Source organism: Nannobrachium achirus (genome assembly GCF_963921795.1).
Source record: "Nannobrachium achirus genome assembly, chromosome: 15".
NCBI lineage: Eukaryota > Metazoa > Chordata > Actinopteri > Myctophiformes > Myctophidae > Nannobrachium > Nannobrachium achirus.
This window is the reverse complement of record NC_137822.1, coordinates 41,991,743-42,016,141: the sequence shown is the minus strand read 5'-3', so window position 1 is coordinate 42,016,141 and position 24,399 is coordinate 41,991,743. Positions and strand designations below refer to the sequence as shown.

General features: G+C 44.1%; 1 protein-coding gene across 1 annotated transcript in view; it reads left to right on the top strand.

Annotated features, from left to right (window-relative positions):
* The window catches only part of rasgrf2a (Ras protein-specific guanine nucleotide-releasing factor 2a), a gene marked incomplete at both ends in the record, with an annotated part of 70,954 nt that overhangs the window by 29,199 nt on the left and 17,356 nt on the right, over positions 1-24,399 (top strand). The window contains 11 exons of the mRNA XM_080743231.1: positions 936-1,025; positions 4,651-4,904; positions 6,210-6,289; positions 7,712-7,905; positions 9,097-9,206; positions 10,323-10,441; positions 12,513-12,676; positions 13,977-14,043; positions 14,489-14,625; positions 15,345-15,427; positions 16,447-16,695. Of these exons, the coding sequence (XP_080599357.1) occupies positions 936-1,025; positions 4,651-4,904; positions 6,210-6,289; positions 7,712-7,905; positions 9,097-9,206; positions 10,323-10,441; positions 12,513-12,676; positions 13,977-14,043; positions 14,489-14,625; positions 15,345-15,427; positions 16,447-16,695 (1,547 nt within the window). The remainder of the gene's footprint in view (positions 1-935; positions 1,026-4,650; positions 4,905-6,209; positions 6,290-7,711; positions 7,906-9,096; positions 9,207-10,322; positions 10,442-12,512; positions 12,677-13,976; positions 14,044-14,488; positions 14,626-15,344; positions 15,428-16,446; positions 16,696-24,399) is intronic.

The following is a 24,399-nucleotide window of genomic DNA, read 5'->3' as shown; positions in this document are numbered from 1 at the left end:
ACACACACACACACACACACACACACACACACACACCCACACACACACACACACACACACACACGTGAATGAATATAAACTTGTGAGTTTAATGCTCAAGTGAACACACAGTTCAGTGCAGATCCACTGTGATGGTGGAAACCTTATTTAAGTAACCAAAACTGTCATTTTTCAGGATTTAAATTATTATTTGTAAAAGTAGCAAACCTACCAGCTCCTAAATCTACTACTATGCTTTTGTGTGACGCTGTAGTGCAGGGTTCCCCAATTAGTTTTCCCCAAGGGCTGAATCATGTCTAGGGTACCAAGCCGAGGGCCACAACATTGGGGCGACGGTGGCGTTCCCGCTACTCCAGCGACAGTTCAGATATCGTCGTTGTCGGGTGAAAATCTTGTATGTCCAAAACCGTTAGTTTTGCATGTATCGTTTTAAAAAAGATTTAAACTAGTGAAAACAGCAGATCTACAAGCACACAACGCCTCGCACCGCTTTCACTACTTTTGTGCGACGGCCTTGTATGATTTGCGAAAGAACGTACAAATTTGGAGATACAAGATTTCCACCCGACAACAACGATATACTAGTGTTGCTGCTGCTCTTATACCACCATTATTACTGGGGTTGGTGTGGGCCAGACAGTAGCCCCCCGCGAGCCGCAAATGGCCCGCGGGCCGCCTATTGGGGAACCCTGCTGTAGTGTGACCAGCTCGGATTAAAGGCTAATTAATTTACGAAAAAAGTGGGAGATAAGAGGTTTCTGCCCGATTATGCAACGATTATGGTGATGTGGAGACTGTTGTTATTGTACCAGATTGCAGTGAGTGTGTACGTGATGTGTACATGTTCAGATTGCAGTGAGTGTGTACGTGATGTGTACATGGTGTTCAGATTGCAGTGAGTGTGTGTGTGACGTGTACATGTTGTGTTGTTGCAGGTTGCAGTGCTGAACAGAACCAAGGAGAGGGCGTGGCCGAGCCAGACCAACCTAGAGGAGGACGACGCAGACATTAAAAAGATTAAAAAGGTAAAAGGTTTCGTTTAATTTATAGAATTGAGGTAAATGTCTTATTCAGTGTCATCCCTGGGGGGCAGGGGCGTCACAAGGCGGGACTGAGTTACTAGGGCCCAAGGTGGAGGGGCCTTAATTATTGTATGCTTTAAAGGTGATACACCATGCATTTAAAAAGTATTTATGTCATATTGTTTATGTCCCAAAAACGTTTTTCAAAAGGTTTGAGGCTAAATTACCACTCCTGAATAGAGAGCCTCTCATTTTTGAATGGCTCTCAGAGCATTTTCAGCTGCAGTACCACCTTTGGCCTGAACATTGATCATCAACTGTGCCACAGCCGCGGAGAGTCATTTACAGCGGAGGTGGACCGTGCTTGGCCCCTCCTGCGCGCGTGCCCGCAAGTCGGGTTTAATCCGGTTATCTTCCGTTTTTTTTATCGGATTTCCACAATGCAATCAAGAACTACACTTTCCCTTCCCCTCTCCACACCCTGTGGACAGTGTGGAGACGAATCAAAAAGCCTAAATGGCGCACACACAGTAGTGCCTGCCCATGCTACTGACGCCTGCAGTTGGATTTCTTGTTTACCAGTAAGACTCCCTAATCGGGAGATAAACGACGTTTCTTATGTTCATCTCCTGGAAGCCCATCATATATATCTTCATCTTCTTCCTCTGCATCAACATCTCATCTTTTGCTAAGCTTGGACCCTGTTTGTTTGTTTATTGTTTGATTGTAATGGGCTCACTGTGTGTGTGTGTGTGTGTGTGTGTGTGCACGCACGCACTCAAGAATGCATGCACGCATTTGGGCTATGTTATTTCTTTACCGTTGCTGTTGGTAGTCATGGTTGTCAGTTCCCACCTGATGTCATGTGGGAGTTCAGACTCATCCAGACCATAATGAACTAGACCAGGTCAACCTGGTTGTGCCAGACCCCCTGTCTGTCATCATCATTTATGACATCATGCCTTTTGTAGGCATGTCATCATCATGTCATCATCATATATACCCTTTATATAGAAAACCCGGACAGACCGACATTTGCTTATGTAGGCCTACCCATTTCATGGGTCTGGCAATAACTGACAGCTTGCATAACGTCTTGAGGCTAGGACTTAAATCTAACACGTACAGGTCATCATTCTGTCTCTCGCCTGTTTTGCATCCTCCATGGATGATGATACGATCTCCCACCATGCAACAGCACATCCCATACATCCCACAGGGGCCTTTCCCCTTGGGCTCAACCTGCTTCCAGGAAAAGGTCTCTGGACTGAATTTCCACACATCATTGAAGAATTGGTTCCTGTTCCCGTAGCCACCAAATATGTACAGCTCTCCATTGTAGGCAAAGGCTGAATGAGCCCCGCGTCCTTCTGGGAGAAGGTGTCCAGAAGGTGTGCTCAGCCAGCAGTTGGTCTCTGTGTCAAACACTCTGATGGTGTGTCCCCAAAGTGTGTCCCCAAAGCCCCCAATTCCCCCAAATACAAACATCTTTGTTCCAATGATGGTGGCAGAGTGACAGTCTGAACGAGGTGGTGCAGTGCCTCTGGTGTTAATTAAATACCAGACCATTGTGCTGGTGTCCAACTTGTACATGTCGTTTGTGCGTCCTTCCGAGGTCCATCCTCCATACACATACACAACCTTCTCCAGGACACAGGCTGAATGGTTGCTCCTTCCTTTTGGAATAGTACCAGAAAAAGTGGGTTTGAACAAGTTGTGCAGGTTGACATCAAAGGCATAAAGCACATAAGGATACACTCCTCCCCAGAAGTAGACAATTTCTTCTACCAGTGCTATAAGGTTAAAGCGTTCTTCTACCAGTGCTATATTAAAGCGCCTGGAGGGAACCTCAATGGGACTTTGTCCTCTTCCATTTGTCACTGGGGTAAGCTTCCTCCAACGCAAGGACAATGTGTTGAATATGTGGACTTCAATCTGAGCCTTGTCGTTCAGGTAGTCGTTGTCTCCAAATGAGTACAGCTTGTGTCCGACTACCACAGCAGCATGTGGGTCATAATTCTTAGGTCCTCCTCTTAGATGTACCGTCCAGTGAATCATATCACGCACCAGGACCACGGTGAATCAGTTCAACTAATTTACAATAGAGGTTACTAGAAGGTAGGGCAATTTGTTGCTAACATTTGCTGAATGGCATTGTGTTGTACAATGAAAACTTTTAAAAGGACAATCGTATGAGATGTGATGACAGTGTTGTGATGTCATGCATTGATGACATCATTATATGGAACAGTTATCTGAAATTTGCTACACCAGTCATCCATATTTGGGCATAGTGAGATGCAGACACAGACAGATATGCAGAGATGTAGAACAGCAACACCTTGGAAACCTATCTAATCTCTTCCCCCTACTTCTTGTCATCCTCTCTCCCTGCTCGTTTTAGGGATGATAACCTAATCTGCAGTGAAAGGGATAAATGATGGAATTTACTAGAGATGGGTCGATCAGGTTTTTTGGAACCGTTTCACCTGATACCGATCAATCACCAATCTGATCAAATAGGTTAATATTATTATTATTATTATTTATTAAGGCTGTCAATCAATTAAAACATTTAATCTGATTAATCGCATGAACACTTCTAGTTCTAGGGGAATTCCTCCCAATGAAAAACAAAACATACTCCAAAAGACCACTTTGTTTGGAATTATGTTTTTTGCAATGAGGTTTAACAACAATGTGAGTTATTTCTCACACTCGTGCACACACACACACACACACACACACACACACACACACGCACACACACACACACACACACACACACACACACACACACACACACACACACACACACACACACACACACAGAGAGAGAGAGAAGAGGAGCGACATACACACAGAGGTGGAGTGAGGAGGAAAACAGCACGACCAAACAAACACTTGACTAGCACATGTATAATAAGTCATTGATCGTATCGGTGAATTTACATTTTGCGTTTTGAGCTTGTAGATCGGCTATTTTTACTACTTTTGTGTGACACACTACATTGACAAAATAGGACATTAATTTACGGAAGAAAAAAGGTTCAAATATATAGATACTAGTTTTCTGCCCGACAGTATACAGTATGCAATGTGGCCCTGTGGAGTAAGTGTGGAAATATAGTGTCCCTCTCCATCATCAAAGTTGCCCACCCCTGATCTATAGCCACTAAAATACCATCATGGGTCATCATGGGTGTATGTGTGAGAGAGAGTCTGTGTGTGTGTGTGTGTGTGTGTGTGTCTGTCTGTCTGTCAGTAATACTACTCGAGTAAATGTACTTACTTAAGGTCTTTGCACACTGCTGCGTTTTTCGGGCCGAATATCGGATTGAATTTCGGAATAAAGAAATCAACCTCACGTTATGTCAATCACGTTTGCACACTGCCGCCCGTTTCGTATTTATTTTCGGACCAGGGTTGATTTTTCCCGATTTTCGCAGCTGTCACACTGAGTCCCCTGCTCTCTCTCTCTCTTTCCTCTATCTCTCCCTGGCCTACGGTTTTCGGATTTCCAAAACGCAACGAAAACATGCAGTGCAGTGTGCAACCACCTTTACTTTCCACCCGCTGACTTGGCGCGTTGCGTGTGTCCGTCCGGTGTGTGTGTGTGCGTCTACAGGTGCAGAGCTTCATGCGCGGCTGGCTGTGCCGGCGGAAGTGGAAGCTGATCGTGCAGGACTACATCTGCTCGCCGCACGCGGAGAGCATGAGGAAGAGGAACCAGATCGTGTTCACCATGGTGGAGGCGGAGGCGGAGTACGTGCACCAGCTCTCCATGCTGGTCAACGTGTTCCTTAGGCCGCTGCGCATGGCCGCCAGCTCCAAGAAGCCCCCCATCAGCCACGACGACGTCAGCGCCATCTTCCTCAACAGGTGCCCATGAAATCTCCGCATGAATCTCAGACTAGGGCATTAACACCCATTTAGGCCTAGAATTATTGAATGCTTTAACTATTGAAAAATAGCAGATATACAAGCTCACAGCGCGGCACCGAGTGCCGCGCTGCGAGCTTGTAGATCTAATTAATTAATGTGTGGAAGTATTAGGCGGCATTCACACAGGCCCGTTTTATTGCGATTAAAATGAATCCTCTAACGTATTATCGGAATATACACAACGTTTGGGCATGTGTGAAAATGCATCCGCTCCCTCGATCGCACATAGTGTATTATTTGTGAGTAGGCTAGTTGCTCACAGTTAGATAAAAGGAAAGTGCCACTGGAGTCACTTGTATAGGTCTATCATATATAGGCTATAGGCCTATGGCCTAATATAATATAGGCCGATGTGTGGGTCTCTCGCCCTTGCTCGCGCGCGCACTCTCTCTCTCGCTCTCTGTGCCAAATCATGTCCAAATGGACGCTTGTTATGCGTGGAGCAGTGGTAGCCAGCGGAGGGCAAGACGAGGGGCAGAGAGAGAGAGAGAGAGAGAGAGAGAGAGAGAGAGAGAGAGAGAGAGAGAGAGACGTTGACGTCCTCCTCTTCGTAGATATTCATATCTTGCTATTAAAAGTATTTGCTGTCTGGTTTATTGCTGGTAGATTTTATTGCTGGTAGAGTCCCTCCGGCCGCCGCTGGTTTTATTTTTTGATCGCCCGTTTACGACCGTCGACCGCAGATAAATAGGCTAACGCCTGCGCCGCAATTTTGCAGGGGTCCTGTGGTTACATTGTGAGTTGAACTTGAAGAATTAATAAACACAGGGAGATGGAGGAGGCATTATTATGCAGCTTGGATACATACATGTCCTGTGGACAGACGTGGACTCAGTGATTCCTTGTTTCGGATGACAATGTGCAGTGTGAGGGCAAACGTATCAATTAAATATGCAAGAATGTGGCAACTTCACCCCTCCCATTCGCACAACTAAACCGAATTATATTATGAGAATGTGGCCTTAGTGTGTTTAACTAGATTTTGTCTATTTCAGATAGCAACATTGTTACTATCATCTGTTTTTACTGTGTACATTTTTGTGTGGACCCCAGGAAGACTAGCAACCACTTTGTGGAAGCTAGTGGGGATGGGAGAATGTTTTTAGCCTTCCTCAACTGTCTGGTACCAACTAGTCTAGTGCATGCAGTTAATTGGACGTAATTGAAAGTAGTACAGCGTAAATCAGACAATGTGATTGTAATTCAAAGGGAACAAATAATACAATGTGTTTGTTGTTCCAGTGAAACCATCATGTTCCTTCATGAGATCTTCCACCAAGGACTCAACGCTCGGATAGCCAACTGGCCCACGCTGGTTCTAGGTGAGTGTTGCACAGCACATTTCTATTGATTCAACACGTTAAGACTTGAGGCCCATTCTACACAGGCCTTCTAAATCAGTAGTTCTCAAACGTATTCATGCCAAGGACCCCCAAATGTATACGTATATACTGTATATGGCCACGGACCCCTCATCTGAAAATGCTTTGTGACAGGGACACGCAGAAGAGAAGTGTTCCCCTCAGAATAGAGATGAGAGGGCTGGTTAACTCATTTACTGACAGAGTGAAAACATCTGTGATCTGCTCCTGCCAACATTCAGACCTAACCTTTGAAAAACCATAGAATTCGAATGCATCGATCCGATCCCACATTGACACTTATCAGCCTGCAAAATCGCATTTGAAAAGATAAACGCCAGGGACCCCCATAAGAGAAGATCTTTACGGCTCGATAGCAGTGATTCTCAACCATTTTAATTTCAAGGACCCCCAGTTTGACATGCATTATACAGTAGGCTACAGACCCCCATTTAATGGAATTTTCTTCTCTGAGACCCCAATCTATTATTGTAAAATCAATGTTAATTTAACTCAGAGATTACAGACCCATAAGGGCGCATTTGATTCATAATACATTTACTGTAGCTGGGGACCCCCTGGAAGTCCCTCAAGGACCCCTGGAGTGAACCAATGGTCCAATGGTATAGAACAGGCGTTCCCAAACTTTATAATTTTCACTCCCAGCACCATATACTTATAGCATATCGTCGTCATCATCAGGTGGAAACCTTGTATGTCCAAAATTGTTTGTTTTGTATTTATCATTAATAAAATGTACTAAACTAGTGAAAACAGCAGATCTACAAGCACCCCAGGGTGCCCCGTCACCCACTTTGAAAAGCCCTGGTATAGAATATGTGCTCTCCTGGGTTCCCACGATCATGAAATTCCTGGAAATATTTTGAAATTTGTAAAATATCTTTCCAGTACTGGAAAAGTTTTGGAATTTATCAAGGGTCCTGGAAGGTCCTGGAAAAAATAGCTATGCATTGTCTTTGGTTATTGATTTTGTTAATACCTCTGAAATTACAAATTAAACATCGGCCAAATTGTCAAATATTAGAGGCAGAAATTGTGAAAATAGCAGATCTACATGCTCACAACGCCTTAGATCAGCTATTTTCACAATAGAACCATGTTATACAAAATTCCTCAACTCTTAGTGCTCGCCAGGGTGCCGGGGTCCCCAGTTCAAATATGATTATTTCGGGGGTCACGGCCTGAAAAGGTTGAGAACCACTGGCATACACTACCTGTCTTTAGGCATTGCGCATAGGAGTAAGCGACTCGTTATTGAGCTGAATTATTGTTATATAGTCCTGCATAATTGGGTTAAATATTCTGGAAACGTTTTGGAAATGAATTGGTAAGAATGTGTGGGAACCCTGGCTCTCGTTGCAGCCGACCTGTTTGACATCCTGCTGCCCATGCTGAACATCTACCAGGAGTTTGTGAGGAACCACCAGTACAGCCTGCAGGTTCTGGCCAACTGCAAGCAGAACCGAGACTTTGACAAGCTGCTCAAACAGTATGAGAGCAACGCAGCGTGTGAGGGCAGGATGCTGGAGACCTTCCTCACATACCCCATGTTCCAGGTATGTACACTGTACACTGTACACTGTAGGATGCTGGAGACCTTCCTCACATACCCCATGTTCCAGGTATGTACTGTATGACCTTCCTGACCTGATCTATCACATGTTCCAGGTATGTACACTGTACAGCAGGGTTCCCCAATAGGCGGCCCGTGGGCCATTTGCGGCCCGCGGGGGGCTACTGTCTGGCCCACACCAATCCCAGTAATAATGGTGGTATAAGAGCAGCAACAACACTAGTATATCGTCATTGTCGGGTGGAAATCTTGTATCTCCAAATGTGTACTGTACGTTCTTTCGCAAATCATACAAGGCCGTCGCACAAAAGTAGTGAAAACAGCAGATCTACAAGCACACAACGCCTCACACCGCGAGGCGTTGTGTGCTTGTAGATCGGCTGTTTTCACTAGTTTAAATGATTTTTAAAATGATAAATTCAAAACGAACCGTTTTGGACATACAAGATTTTCACCCGACAACGACGAAAACTGTCGCTGGAGTAGCGGGAACGCCACCGTCGCCCCCTGCAATGTGGTGGCCCTCGGCTTGGTACCCTAGAAATAATTCGGCCCTTGGGGAAAACTAATTGGGGAACCCTGCTGTACTGTATGTCGTCGTTGTCGGGTGGTGCAGTATGTCCAAAACGCTCCTTTTTTTGTTATTAAAAACAATTTAAAAAAGTGAAAATAGCCGATCTACAAGCATCTGCTATTTTCACTAGTTTTGTGCGACACTCTTGTATGATGAAGTGGGGCTTTCATTTATGAAAAAAAAAACATACACATTTGAAACAATTAAGTTACAGTAACTTTGAAAACCCATCATAATTGAAAAACCCATTTTCTACGAGTTCACCAACCACGGTACAAGATGGGAAATTATCATTTTTTTATGTTTTGAAGTTTTTACGTTGCTCTGGATTAAGAGTGACTGTTAAATTCTTAAATTGTAAATTGTACGTATGACACCTCTGCTTACCTGACAGTGTGTGTGTGTGTGTGTGTGTGTGTGTGTGTGTGTGTGTGTGTGTCCGTGCGCGCGTGCGTGTGTGTGTGTGTGTGTGTGTGTGTGTGTGTGTGTGTGTGTGTGTGTCTGTGCGTGCGCATGTGTGTGTGTGTGCACGTGCGTGCGTGCGTGCGTGCGTGCGTGCGTGCGTGCGTGCTTGCGTCCGTGCGTGCGTGCGTATTTCAGATTCCACGCTACATCATCACTCTCCATGAGCTGTTGGCTCACACGCCTCATGAGCACGTTGAGCGCAAGAGTCTGGAGTTTGCCAAGTCCAAACTGGAGGAGCTGTCAAAGTAAGCATGACTTCATTAACTCTGAGACCCCACATTTTGATTTGCAGGAGTCTTCAAAGTGTTTAAGGCCAAGGGCCCCTTAGCTGAGAGAGAGATGAAGCAGGGACCCCCGCTGCATAATGTATAAAATTGTTTCGCAGATTAAACCTTTTCGTGGATTTAATAGATAGCTTCATGGACGTGTTTGACAGCACTACCATTGTGTAGGGTTGTGTGTTGTGTCGAAAATAGCCGATCTGCAAGCGCACGACGCCTCGCGCTGCAAGGCGTTGTGAGCTTGTAGGTCTGCTATATTTGGCTAATGTTCCCCTCAGAATAAGGATGCTATAGAATAAAAACATGACTATTTGGTGATGTTACTAGTCTATTTGTTTATTAAGCTGGTAATTCTTTAATGTTGATGGCAACAAAGTACAGGGACTGGTGGTGATGATGATGATGATGTTGATCTGTTATTGTTTATTGGTCAGGATGATGGTGTTGTGTTATTGTTTATTGGTCAGGATGATGGTGTTGTGTTGTTGTTTATTGGTCAAGATCCATGAACCATCGTGCACAATGGACACGCACGTGCCTACCTTAAAGGGCCAGTTCTTATTTTATTGTTGTTTGGGACAAGATCAACACAATCCTGAGTAATTGTTTGTGTTCAATCTGTGTTTTGAGATATTTTAGTATTTCAGCATGAATGATGATGCATTTTGCATCATATGAGTCATCATGCTGCATCATATGATGCAAAATGCATCATCATTCATGCTGAAATACTAAAATATCTTCAATATCTTTCCAATATCTCAAAAATTACTCAGGATTGTGTTGATCGTGTCCCAAACAACAATAAAATAAGATCTGGTTGCCCCAGATGTGAACTGGCTGGCCCTTTAATAAAACAGACCTCAGTTGCACTGTACTTGGTGTGTTCTTTTTCGATTCACCAACACCTCTTGGTGAATGTCCCACCCCAGTATATGGATGCTGGGGTTCACTGATGTGTTGTTGTTCATTGGTCAGGATGATGATGATGATGATGTGTTTGTTTATTGGTTTACATGATGGTGCATGATGTTTGTTTGGTCAGGATGGTGCATGATGTGTTTGTCTATTGGTTGACAGGATGATGCACGATGAGGTGAGCGACACGGAGAACATCAGGAAGAACCTGGCCATAGAGAGGATGATCGTGGAGGGCTGTGACATCCTTCTGGACACCAGCCAGACCTTCGTCAGACAAGGTGACCTCCTCTCTGCTGCAGGGTCTCTCAAGGGTGCCGTGGTTGATGCAAGTCCAGAAGTTGTGCTGCCGGAAGACTTTGATAATATTTGGAATGCATCAGTTTAACCCATTCAGAACGGGTACACATTATGTATCATTATCATATGCTTTAACTATTGAAAAATAGCAGATCTACAAGCTGCAAGCTTGTAGATCTACTATTTTAGAAAAATCGTGAAAATTAGAATTTTGACCCGATTCTATAAGTGTCTTTTGAGTCCTTCTAAGATTTTTTGAAAACCCTATGTTTCTATGTCAGCAATCTGGCTTAGCCATCGTCAAAGAAAAGGTCCTTTTCACTTAACTGGAGCTCAGTTAGTCTGTTCTCGAGAGACTACTATGTCAGTGGCTCTCAAACCTTTTCATGTGAAGGACCCCCAAAATGATATTTATGTGGCCACGGACCCCCATCTCAAAATATTTCATTCCAGGGACCCCCAGAAGCAAAATTTGAGTTACAAACGTTCGCTTTGAAAATACATCTATTCAAAGATTTGCACACATTTTCACAACAAAAATAGCAGATCTACAAGCTCACAGCGCGGCACTAGGTGCCGCGCTGTGAGCTTGTAGATCTGCTATTTTTCACTGGTTAAAGCATTCAATAATTCTAGGCCCTAAATGGGTTAAATGATATGCATAGACCAATGACAAATAGCTCCTCTAGTGACACTTTGTAATGCTGCTCTCAGAGCAATGTTAAACTCTTAGACCCTCATACGTAAAAAATACTGTAAAAGGTCTTATTTGGGATGTTCCTTTTAGGCAGGGTGTTTAACTGTCCTTGTACTGGACTACATTTCAATTGCATTGACTATACTTGTACTGTTCTCCATTTCTGTCTAATGAAATAATCAATCAATCAATCAATCAATACTTAATGAAACAGACATGAGTTTGGTCTTTTTCGATACACCAAAATCTCTTGGTGAATGTTCCTCCCAGAATATGGATGCTGGGGTTCATGCTGGGGGATCGTAATATGACATAAATGTAAGGTGCTACAAAGTAACAATGTGATTCAGAGATGCTGTGTGTGGATCTTGTGAGCTTGTAAATCGGCTATTTTCTATGTGTTTGCGGTTCCGTACGACAGACGGAGTATACTGTACATTCACTACTACGCAGTCACTCTGCACAGCGTGCAGACTGCAGAGCAAGGCTCTGACTCTGTTTTCAGACTGTTTGTAGAAAGACCAAGAACAGAACAAGTATAGTCAATACATTAAAAGAATGTATTACAGTATAAGTACAGCTAAACACACTGCCTAAAAGTAGCATCCCAAATAAGTCATTTTTTAGGTCGGAAGTGTTTGGTGTTCAACTCATGGATGGATATAACAAATAGCAAAAAAGAAAAAAACATTCGGGGGTTGCTCACTTCTCGCCTGTCTATGGGAGAAGTGATAACTACCTTTGCCTCTGGCCTCCTGAAAGATGAGTTTTCAGGGGAAGCCAACAAGCTACATGTTTTAAGGCAAGTAGTCAAGGAATTCCACACTTGGGTGGCAGTTTTGTAGAAGGAGAATTTACCCATATGTGTCTTAATGATTTGTGTTATCAGACCATTGTGTGCACTCCCTCTGGTGTTGGTGTGGTGTGGCTGTGGGTGTCGCTAACTTTTTGGAGATGTTTGGTCAGATATGCTGGCACAGGGAATTGAGGGCAGAATCTCATTGACTATTTTGAAAGTCAATCCCAATTTGTGACCTATCATATCGTCACTGTCGGGCAGAAACCTTGTATCTCCAAGTTTCAAATGTGCAGGTTTTTTTCGCGATGTAAAGCCCCGCTTCATCACACAAGGCCGTCGCACAAAAGTAGGCGTTGTGTGCTTGTAGATCGGCTGTTTTCACTATAGTCTAAATCATTTTCAAAATGATAAATACAAAACAAACGGTATTTGGACATACGAGGTTTCCACCCGACAACGACGATACATATATCATAATCTTCATCATAATGTTCATAATGTTAATTTTCGGGTTGTGTCATCATATGTTTAAGTTGTTCCTGTGTCCTTCCTCCAGGCTCTCTGGTCCAGCTGCCGTCCAGCAGTGAGAGAGGGATGCTCAGTAAGGTGCGTCTGGGCTCGCTGTCCCTCCGCAAGGAAGGGGAGCGACAGTGCTTCCTGTTCACCAAACACATCCTCATCTGCACGCGCACCTCCGGCGGCAAGCTGCACCTGCTCAAGGTACGTCCCCCCAAACACATGGACGGATAATGCCTATCAAATACGCTACTTTGAAAGGATTGCGAGGGGAGACGCTGTTCATATTTTTATTTCCGACAGCAGACACCATATACGTGCGTTACAGGTAGAACGCAGCACTGTGTACGCCCCCCCAAACACACTCACTCAGGGGTGTCGCACCACATTCTGGGCCCTGGGTACAAGGATTCACCCCCATGAATGTTCTTCATATAGGGTTTAATCCATTTAGACTAGGAATGGAATGCATTATTATGTGCTTTAACCTTTGAAAAATAGCAGATATATACAAGCTCACAGTGCAGCACTGAGTGCCGCGAAACATTTTGAAAATTTGTGCAAGTCTTTGAATATTTCAACTCCTTCTAAGGTTTTTGGAAAAAAACTATGTTTCTATGTCAGTGGTGCTCAAATCTTTTCATGTGACCCCCAAGCTTGCTTTTCAGGTGATCTGCAGGGCTTGTAGATCTGCTTTTTTTCAATAGCCAAAGTATAAAATAATTAAGGCCCCTCCACCTTGGGCCCTCGTAACTCAGTCCCACTCACCCCCCCCCCCCCCCCCAAGCTGCATAAGATAAGATGTACAGCAGGGTTCCCCAATAGGTGGCCCGTGGGCCATTTGCGGCCCGCAGGGGGCTGCTGTCTGGCCCACACCAACTCCAGTAATAATGGTGGTATAAGAGCAGCAACAACACTAGTGTATCGTCGTTATCGTCTGGAAATCTTGTATCCAAATTTGTACGTTCTTTCGCAAATCATACAAGGCCGTCGCACAAAAGTAGTGAAAACAGCACATCTACAAGCACACAACGCCTCGCACCGCGAGGTGTTGTGTGCTTTTAGATCGGCTGTTTTCACTAGTTTAAATAATTTTTAAAATTATAAATTCAAAACGAACGGTTTTGGACATACAAGATTTTCACCCGACAACGACAATATCTGAACTGTCGCTGGAGTAGCGGGAACGCCGCCGTCGCCCCCTGCAATGTTGTGGCCCTCGGCTTCGTACCCTAGACATAATTTGGCCCTTGGGGAAAACTAATTGGAGAACCCTGATGTACAGTATGTAAAAAGAATCACACCTAGTGTGAAGTGAGTGGTGCTATTTTATGAGAAACTTGGTCAATGTGACCCTGGCCGTACAACAAACTTTGAGCACTTGGTGCCAAGATATAGGCCAGATGAAGACCACGCTTCAGTCATATCAAATGGGGGTCCCTGCAAATGCAAAGTGCACAGAATCACTGATCACTGATTGTGATCCTCTCTACCCAACCAACAGCAAGGAGGAACCTTGTCTCTGATGGAGTGTACTCTCATTGAAGAGCTGGACGCCAGTGATGAGGACTGTGAGTATCAACCTCTTTCTCTCTACCCTAGAATTACTGTCTTTCTTCCCACTATGACTTCAAACACAGATCACGACCTGGCAAGAAGCCATATATACCGGAGTAGAGAATTTGAGTTTTTACTAAGCAACTTTCAGACTGCGAGACAAAACTTAAGATTGTCGCCTGTGCTTTTATCGATTGGTGTGATAATGCAGAATGCACTTTACCTTATTGATTGTGTAATGTACAGAGTGCACGCTACATTTTGATCTAGGAATTCACTACCTCACATCACTACCGCTACTTTAGGCACTTTTCATGTGCTTCTCTTTTATTGTCTCTTCATTTAAACTGCAACAGTGAAAGCCTGCTCAAATAACAACTCAACAATAAAATGTTTTGATTGATTGATGGATTGATGGATTGATTGATTGATTGATGCCATGTCTTCACCATGTTGCAGACAACGCAGCGGGTCAAGGCTTCAACCACCTGGAGTTTAAGATGGTGGTGGAGCCCGCTGACGGCCAGAGTTTCACCGTGGTCCTACTGTCTCCCTCGCGGCAGGAGAAGGCTGCGTGGACCAGCGACATCAGCCAGGTAGGCCTGTTTCTCAACCACCGTGCCGGCGGACCTTTGCCGGTCCGCTGAGTAGGCTCAGCCGTGCCGATTCATACGAAATCCCGTTTTGGCGACGTAGCGATAAGGCAAAGTGTACTTACAGGGGCAAATGTACTAACGGTGTCTCCTACCGTACTGATAGGGCGACATGCACATTTCCATTCAGGCTTTTCTGCCGTGCCGATAAGGCGAATGGCAGAAATGTGTGAAAAGTGTGGCCATTGTCATGGATTGCTCACCTGCATCGCGTTTCATCCCATTCATGCATTCATAGTTATGACTGCATTCCGACAGACCGCGTGCAAGTTGCAACACATTTACAGAAATGACCAACCCGACACCAGTGCTGTTGTCATGTTAGCTGGCTAACTAAACTAAATAAAATATATTTACAGTGCTTTGTTGCAAAGGCACAGGTGTAGTTTCCAAGTAGGCCGCGTCGATCTGGACAGCATACGATTAGCTGAGCGCTTAGGGACCGTCAACAAAGTGTTAGTACACTTGTATTTCGCCTTATTGCTACGTCGCCTTAACGCTACATCGGCAAAACGGGACGTGCCCATTCATACTGCTTGGAAACCAACAGTGCTACAGTGCTACAGACAGTGGTGTTTCTCCTGTGTGTGTGTGTGTGTGTGTGTGTGTGTGTGTGTGTGTGTGTGTGACTGTGTCCTCTTCTCTCTCTGCTGTGTGTTTAGTGTATAGATAACATCCGCTGTAACGGCCTCATGACCAGCGTGTTCGAGGAGAACTCCAAAGTCACCGTCCCACACATGATCAAGTAAGAACCAATGGCACTTAAGTACAGTACACTAAGTAAATGTGCTTACCGTAGTTACTTTACACCACTGCAGAATCCCTTCAGAAACCTGCACTGCTATCCCTGCTCTCTCTCTCTCTCTCTCTTTAAATGAGTGTAAAACTGGTTGCATGGTTGATCATAACCTTATTAATCATATGATTTACGCAGATGATTTGGTGGTACTGTCTCCATACAGTGCTGGCCTACAGCAGCTACTCAGGGTCTGCTCTAAATATGGAATGAGTTTTGACATAAAGTTTAATTCAAAAAAGAGTGTGGTGATGATCTCTAGAACTAAGGATGATCAGAAGCTCACCTCTCCCTCTTTCTCTTTAGCTGGTGAAGTACTGGAGGTGGTTAAAAAGTTTAAATACCTGGGTCATGTTGTCAGAGATGATCTCTGCGACGACGAAGATGTTCAGCGCCAGTGTTGTAAATTGTATGGACAAGCCAACATGCTGGCTCGAAAGTTTCATATGTGTACAGACGATGTAAAAATAGCTCTTTTTAAGACATATTGTACTCCATTATATACAACCCACTTGTGGTGCCGATATAGCAGTGGAAAAATTAAGAAACTTCAGGTGGCATATAATGATGCTTTTAGAATATTTCTGAAACTCCCAAGATGGACGAGTGCTAGTGAAATGTTTGTGACTAGTAACATATCAACCTTTCATGCGGTACTGAGGAATTTCATGTTTAAATTTATGTGTAGACTCATTGATTCAAAGAATGAATTAATTATGGTCTTGACAGATATCACACAGAGTGATATAAGATATACATCCTGCTTCTGGAAACACTGGAGGCAATGTTTATATGTTTTTTTTAAATGAATGTAAACAGTCTGGAACTGTATTTATACGTATTGTTTGTTTGCCTGTTTTTTGTATATATGTTTTTATGGACCATGTGTCTGAAATAAAGTTTATCATCATCATCATATCTCTCTCTCTCTCTCTCTCTCTCTCTCTCTCTCTCTCTCTATGTATAAGGTCGGACGCCCGGCTGCACACGGACGACGTGGACATCTGCTTCAGCAAGACGCTCAACTCCTGCAAGGTGCCTCAGATCCGCTACGCCAGCGTGACGCGGCTGCTGGAGCGGCTCACCGACCTGCGCTTCCTCTCCATAGACTTCCTCAACACCTTCCTGCACACCTACAGGGTCTTCACCACCGCCGCCGTGGTCATGGAGAAGCTGGCCGACATCTACAGGAAGCCCTTCACCTCCATACCCGACAGGTAGCTCTACGTCAAATACATTCACCTCCATACCAGACAGGTAGCTCTGAGTCAAATACATTCACCTCCATACCCGACAGGTAGCTCTGAGTCAAATACATTCACCTCCATACCCGACAGGTAGCTCTAAGTCAAATACATTCACCTCCATACCCGACAGGTAGCTCTAAGTCAAATACATTCACCTCCATACCCGACAGGTAGCTCTAAGTCAAATACATTCACCTCCATACCCGACAGGTAGCTCTAAGTCAAATACATTCACCTCCATACCCGACAGGTAGCTCTGAGTCAAATACATTCACCTCCATACCCGACAGGTATATATAGGCTAAAAGCTCCATTTTACTATACATTCACCTCCATACCCGACAGGTATATAGGCTAAAAGCTCCATTTTACAATATATGCACCTCCATTCCCGACAGGTATATAGGCTAAAAGCTCCATTTACAATATATTCACCTCCATAACCGACAGGTAGCTCTAAGTCAAATAGATTCACCTCCATACCCGACAGGTAGCTCTAAGTCAATTATATTCAACTCAATTACCGACAGGTATATAGGCCCGGGGTTTTCAAAGTGGGTGACGGGGCACCCTGTGGTGCCGTGACGGCAGTCCAGGGGTGCCGCGAGATAATTTGATAATATTTGGAATTTATTTGGACACTTGAAAAAATATTTAGTATCATTTTATAGTACAAAGTTATTTTCAGTCAGTTCTAATCAAAATGGCTATTATCTCAACGTTTTCCTTACAACATAATCACTAAAATATCGTCACTGTCGGGCAGAAACCTTGTATCTCCAAGTTTCTTCATCATACAATACTGTCGCACAAAACTAGTGAAAACAGCAGATCTACAAGCACACAACGCCTGTGCGAGGCGGTGTGTGCTTGTAGATCTGCTTGTAGATCTGCTTGTAGGAGCGTTTCGCTGTTATACTACTGTACGTGTCATCTGTTCGACACCCAACTCTAAGCCTTACCCTAAACCTAACCTCCGTGGGGTGAGTCGCTAACCCTCCCGACGCTCCTTTGTCGAAATGACGGTCGTTCGAAAGAGCGAGATTTTCCCCGGCGCTCCCTACCTCCTTGCCCAGCACACAGACCTGTAAAGGGTCCATTTGGTCCCATTTGTAGGCTACTCTCTCACCACCAGGGGCGTCACAAGGGGTAGGAAAGTGGGACTGAGTTACTAGGGCCCAAGGTGGAGGGGCCCTAGTAACTTTAGCTATTGAAAAATAGCAGATATACAAGCTCACAGCGCGGCACCGAGTGCCGCGCTGCAAGCTTGTAGATCTGCTATTTTTGAAAAGTCGTGAAAATGTGTGCAAATCTTTGAATATGTCTTTTTTTAAGCGAACATTTGTAACTCAGATTTTGCTTCCGGGGTAGTCCCTGAAACTAAATATTTTGAGATGGGGGTCCGTGGCCAAATTCATATCATTTTGGGGGTCCTTCACATGAAAAAGTTTGAGCATCACTGACATGGAAACATGTGTTTCTTGCACACATTTTCACAATTTTTCAAAAATAGCAGATCTACAAGCTTGCAGCCGCGCTGTGAGCTTGTATATCTGCTATTTTTCAATAGTTAACATTCATGGGGGGCCCACAGTGAATCCTTGTACCCAGGGCCCATAATTTGGTGTGACGCCCCTGCTCACCACGCCAGGTCGCAGAAGAGCGACACAAACAAACAACACATAAACGGAGACTGAGCGTGATACTGAGACAGTTTGTGTTATAAGTTTGCATTGAACAAATCTTATCTTCGTTTTAAGTTCTGTCAGAGGTGGTTGTCTTTGCACAACAGTCTGTAATAAAGAGCTACAGCTGGCACGTTGTGAAAACGGGAGGAATTTACACACATGGTCCGTGTGTAACAACTGGCTCGTTTTGTGGGCTAACGCTGTACAATGGACGTTTAGCGGCAGGGACAATGGACCAGAAAGTCATAATTTATTCGCATTTATTGGCTAACCCGAGCTTCACATGACATTCTGGCTATCTAGGCAATAAATAGGAAACCACACTTGCAATTTCCAGTTGCATCTTTTCTAGTTATTTAATTTTTTCCAGATAAACCTTATTCTAGATAAACTTTATTTGTGAATGGGTTTTTAGTTTTACCTTGATAGGGAATCAATAGGGAATCAATGGGAGTGGTGCTAGCTGGAGTATTGGTCGAGCTTCACATGACAGTTAGCTTGCTGCAGAATATAGTCACGTCAGCAACCACACTTGCAATTTCCAATTGCATCTTTCTAGTTATTATCACTAGATGATGTGTGTAAATGGTTTAATGAGAAACCCATAGTTTTCTATTTATTTTGTATTATTTAAAAAAAAAAAATGTATCTGGTCTCTGTCTTGACTTGGTCTCGAACCCTGTTTTTCTGTGTGGTTCATTAAAAACTGTTGTTCATGTTATACATGAGTACATCCACACAGAACATGGAAATGAATTCTTTGATGAAGTGACATTTATGTTATTGCTCACGCTGTTTCACTTGCGAAATCTCAATTCAATTCAAAGGAGCTTTATTGGCATGAGAAAACATACGTTTACATTTCCAAAGCAAGTGTCACAAATAAAAACTGTTGAAAATGGGGAACATATATACAGTTGGAGGGGGTACATCAGTGTATAAACAGAGCTATGTCGCGTTGTGACATTTTATATATGTACAGGGTATAAAGCTTTTCGAAACAAATAGCAGCATTATTTCTTCTCAAAATGCATTTAAAGGTAGCAGCTCTGTTCCATACTGTATGTGCAGTAGGTCTAGATGTCAAGCAGGGTGGTTGTGTTTCTAGCCTTCTTTTGTCCCAAATCTTGCTGCTGTGTTCGCACATTGTTGTATTTCTCCCAGTAGGTATGGGAGTTTTTCATCATTGGTTACCCCGTTTGAAATGAGCAGTGCCTATTTTTGTGACCGTAGATCGCTATTTAGTATGAAAATGTGCAGCTCATGTCTGTCTGTCCGTCCGTCCGTCCGTCCGTCTGTCTGTCTGACTGTCTGTCACAACTCATGCTCCTATGATGATGTCTGACATCATAGATGGCTGATGTCATAGACCACATGAGACTGACCCAATATGTCCATAATACTGTATGGGCTTCTGGCATCATAGTGTTCAGACATCATAGACCACATGAGGCTTAATGTTCTTGTCATTAAAGGGATTGTATCAGTGTGTTTGCTCTAACAGGGCGCAACTGCTATTGCTAGTCATGGCTGCCAGTTCCCACCTGATGTTGTGTGGGAGTCCTGACCGCTCCAGACCGTACTGAATAACTCCTAGCTTACATAACGTCTTCAGGCTAGGACTCAAGTCTAAGACATGCAGGTCAGTTGATTTTCTCCGACCTCCAAAGAGGAAGATATGATCTCCCACCAAGCAACAGCACCTCTCACACATCCCTGAACCTGGTTTCCCGTTGACCTCAACCTTCTTCCAGGAGAACGTTTCTGGACTGAATTTCCACACATCATTGAAGTACTGGTCATCATCGTCATCATCGTTTACTCCACCAACTATATACAGCTCTCCGTTGTAGGTAAAGGCTGAATGATCCCTGCGTCTTTCTGGACGAAGCTGTGCAGAGGGTGTCTTCATCCAGTAGTTGGTCTCTGTGTCAAACACACTGATGGTGTTGGAGCACTCATTGTCCCAGGCATCAGACTCCCAGCCCCCAAATACAAACATCTTTGTCCCGATGACGGTGGCAGAGTGAGCGACTGAAGCAGGTGGTCGAGTGCCTCTGGTGTTAATTAAAGACCAGACCATTATGGTGGTGTCCAACTTGTACATTGGGGGATCTTTAGGGAATCCTGGCTGCCATGGGAAGCCTCCATGAATATACATGACCTTATCCAAAGCGCAGGCTGAGTGGCCGTACCTCCCCTCGGGAACAGTCCCACAAACCTGTGGTTTGAACCACCTGTGGGCGTCAACATCAAATCCATAAAGCATTTTGCTGTAAGGAAACCCCCCCAGAGGTAGACAGTATCTTCAATCAGCACAGCTGTGTGGCACTTGCGCCTGGAGGGAACCTCAAGGTGGCATAATCTTCCTCCCGTCGTCTCTGGTGTCAACTTCATCCAGAGAAAAGACACTGTGTTAAAGACAAACACACCAATCTGAGTTTCCATCTGACCATCTTTGTGCCCTGTGTCCGTCATTTTGCCGTCCGGTCCAAAGGAGTACAGCTTGTTTCCCACGGCAACGGCAGCAGACATGCCTCTGTTTGGAACGCGGTTGAGATAAACGCTCCAACAGAACATTGCGCAACACGAGCAGCTACTGTGGACTCAAGAGAATTCATTCAGTCTCACTCCCTTAAATAATGGTTTGTCTAACCGTTAGACGGATTGGTCAATCTTTCCTTGATGTCACTGACTGCAACTATATAAGTAGTCACACATTAGACTCTAACATGTGTGTGACTCTTATATGGTTGCAGTCAGTGACATCATGGAAAGATTGACCAATCCGTGAGGCCGACACCTGTCATTTGTGTGGTTGCCCAACAGGGGCAACTTATTATAGTTCTAGAGTATCTTTATTAGTGTGGTTGCCTGGAGGGCATTCCTGATAAAAAATACAGATGCGTGATGCTGCACTCAACTAAGTATAATCAAGATTCAACCCAATGCTGGTCTTTCAAGATAAAATGATGCATTTAAGTTCAGGAGAGTTTGGTAAAGGTAATTCTCCTTTCTTTCAAACTAGTGCGACATTCATGGCCTGGAGAGGGCACTTTTACAGATGAGTAAAAGGGCTGGCCAACCCCTGATTCTGATATCAATTTAGCTGGGTCTCAGAAAGGGTTATCATACCAAAATGTAAACTAAAAAGACATGAAGGAAGACCAGTAAGACTCCCTAATCGGGAGATAAGCGACCGTCAGGTCACAGCGTGATTTTAGGCCAAAATGTGTAGGAGAAGTGTCCAAAAATGTGTTTTAAAAAATTGTCCTGAAGGTGGCGCTAAATGGGACATATCCATGTTGATGAGATGAGTGTAGACATACTGTGTACCAATTTGTGTGATTTTAGGGCAAAATCTGTAGGAGCAGTGTCCAAAAATGTGTTTGAAAAACCGGCCAGATGGTGGCGCTATATGGGACAGATCCATTTTGATGACATGAGTGTAGACATGCTGTGTAGCGATTTGCGTGATTTTAGGGCAAAATCTGTAGGAGTAGTGTCCAAAAATGTGTTTTAAAAAATCGGCCTGAAGGTGGCGCTCAATGGGACAGATCCATGTTGATGACATCAGTGTAGAGCAAGTGTGTACCGATTTGCGTGATTTTAGGGCGAAATTGTAGGAGCAGTGTCCAAAAATGTGTTTTAAAAAATCGTCCTGAAGGTGGCGCTAAATGGGACATATCCATGTTGATGAGATGAGTGTAGACATACTGTGTACCGATTTGCATGATTTTAGGGCAAAAATTGTAGGAGCAGTGTCCAAAAATGTGTTTTTCAAGAATCGGCCTCATGGTGGCACTAGAAGAGGGGCATGTGAGAAGTGATGGGTGGAGGTTGTGTTTTGGCAGGCAAGGAGTATGTGTGCAAAGTTTGGCATGGATCGGGGCAACGGTTGCGGAGATATGAGCAGGGCAAAAGTGTGACGTGTGACAGACGGACGGACGGACGGACGGACGGACGGACGGACGGACGGACAGACAGACAGACAGCCGGTGGAGGTTTTGGTAGTAAGTGCGACCTGACGGTCGGAACAAAACGTACAGTCACCTTGGGTGGTACCAATTTGTGAAGATATCAGAATTGGCCCCTGGCCTATGTGTGATCTGGGCAGCTTGCCCCAGGAAATGTGCCAATCTCAACAGGATACAATGGTATGTATGCAAGTGCCTGTTGGTATGATGATGACGTATCATTTATCAGCTTCAGTTTTTATAGTGTTCCAGTTAAATTGTTTTGTTTCCATTTTGTCTGCTCATTGTTTCCTGATCCTGTTCTCTCTCTCCTGACTGGATAGAATTGCCGACTTCTTTTTAGTTTACTAAAGAGCTGAACAGAGACCCCTGTTACTGAACACTCTATACCAGGGCTAGGCAACCTTAGGCACGGGTGCCAACATTGGCACATGAGAGGGTGATCACTGGCACAATGTGGCAGAAGTGTGAGAGAGAGGATTAAAACAAATAAACATCAATGTGGTAAATGAAGTCACCTAAATTACAACAAATTACATCCTGCACATAATTCTACACTCATTAAAACTCTGGTCTGGGGAAGGGAGTCAGTGTATTATTCAGTCTAATGATCCTCATAACAATGTCCTCCTGACAATCAAAATATGTCCGGAAGGTTGATTGTCATTAAAATGTATGTTGACATGGCACACTGACTATCTAGAAAATAAAAATCACACTTGTGTGAACTGAGCGGTGGAGGCTGTGTGTGTGTGTGTGTGTGTGTGTGTGTGTGTGTGTGTGTGTGTGTGTGTGTGTGTGTGTGTGTGTGTGTGTGTGTGTGTGTGTGTGTGAGTGTGAGTGAGTGAGTGTGATAGTGAGTGTGCCTGGCCTGAACAACAGCGCCCCGCCCTTAATGTGTGTGGTTAGCAAAGGTATTGCAGGCTACATACAGACTCAGGCTACATACAGACATGCATGCATACCCACACACACGGCCACGTATAGGAGACGGTGTGACCACAGCTCAAAAACATGGCACTTCATTTCAAAAAATGAAAACCCCTGCTCTATAGAAAATATTAGCCTACTTAACTAGGGTAATAAAGCGTTATCCTTTTAACTAAGAATATCACTCACACCACCTTTAAATGGTTACATGTTCTCATTTTGTTTACCATTTTATATATATGTCTCCATCTTCTCCCTCTTTGTTTCACATTCAACCATGACTGTGTTCAGCTCATCTGTCACTCAAACGTCTCCTTTCCATGTCCACCTCCTTCTGTCTGTCTCTCCGTCCTCTCCTTCTTCATCCTGTCCCTTTGGCTTCATCCTCCTCTTCCTCCTGGGACGGCTGTCCCTCTCAGGGTCCAGTACCACTCATCAGACCGTCTGTCCATCACCTCCCTCTGTCCCGACTACAGCCTAAAGATCACCCAACTGGCCCTCAACCAGTCCAAGTAAATATATTTCACCAACCTGTGTTCTTAAACCTGCAATCTGTACCATTCTGGTCCAATTGCCCAGTATTCAAACCTGATATTTCTTCTGCTGAGCTCATTTGGGTATGCGAGGGTATTACACTTTGGGCTTTGCAGCAACTTGCGGTGCTTCGGCCTCCAGTTCACTGGTTTCCAAAGACTGGGTTTGATTTTTTTTGTGTGCGTCCCTTTTGGTTTCCTACATTATTATTATTTCAAAACATTTTCAAAAAACATTCCCCCAAAAAGATTGGCATGAATAAAAACTAAAATCTATGATTTTTTTTAAGTAATGTCAATTATAAATAAAAGATTACAATTAAACTAGAAAACACATTTTAAGTGAAAAGTTTAAGTGAAAGGTCACAATGTGGCGCTTCTTGTGAGCTTGTATTGAGCTTGTAGATCTGCTGTTCTCACTAGTTTGGGTCCTTTTCTTTGTGGGTGAGCTAAAAATCACTACTCCAGTTAGTGGCTAGGAGTGGTTAGGAGGCTTGATAGGAACAGAGGGCCTCATTCACAAAACTCATGCTCATGATCATATTT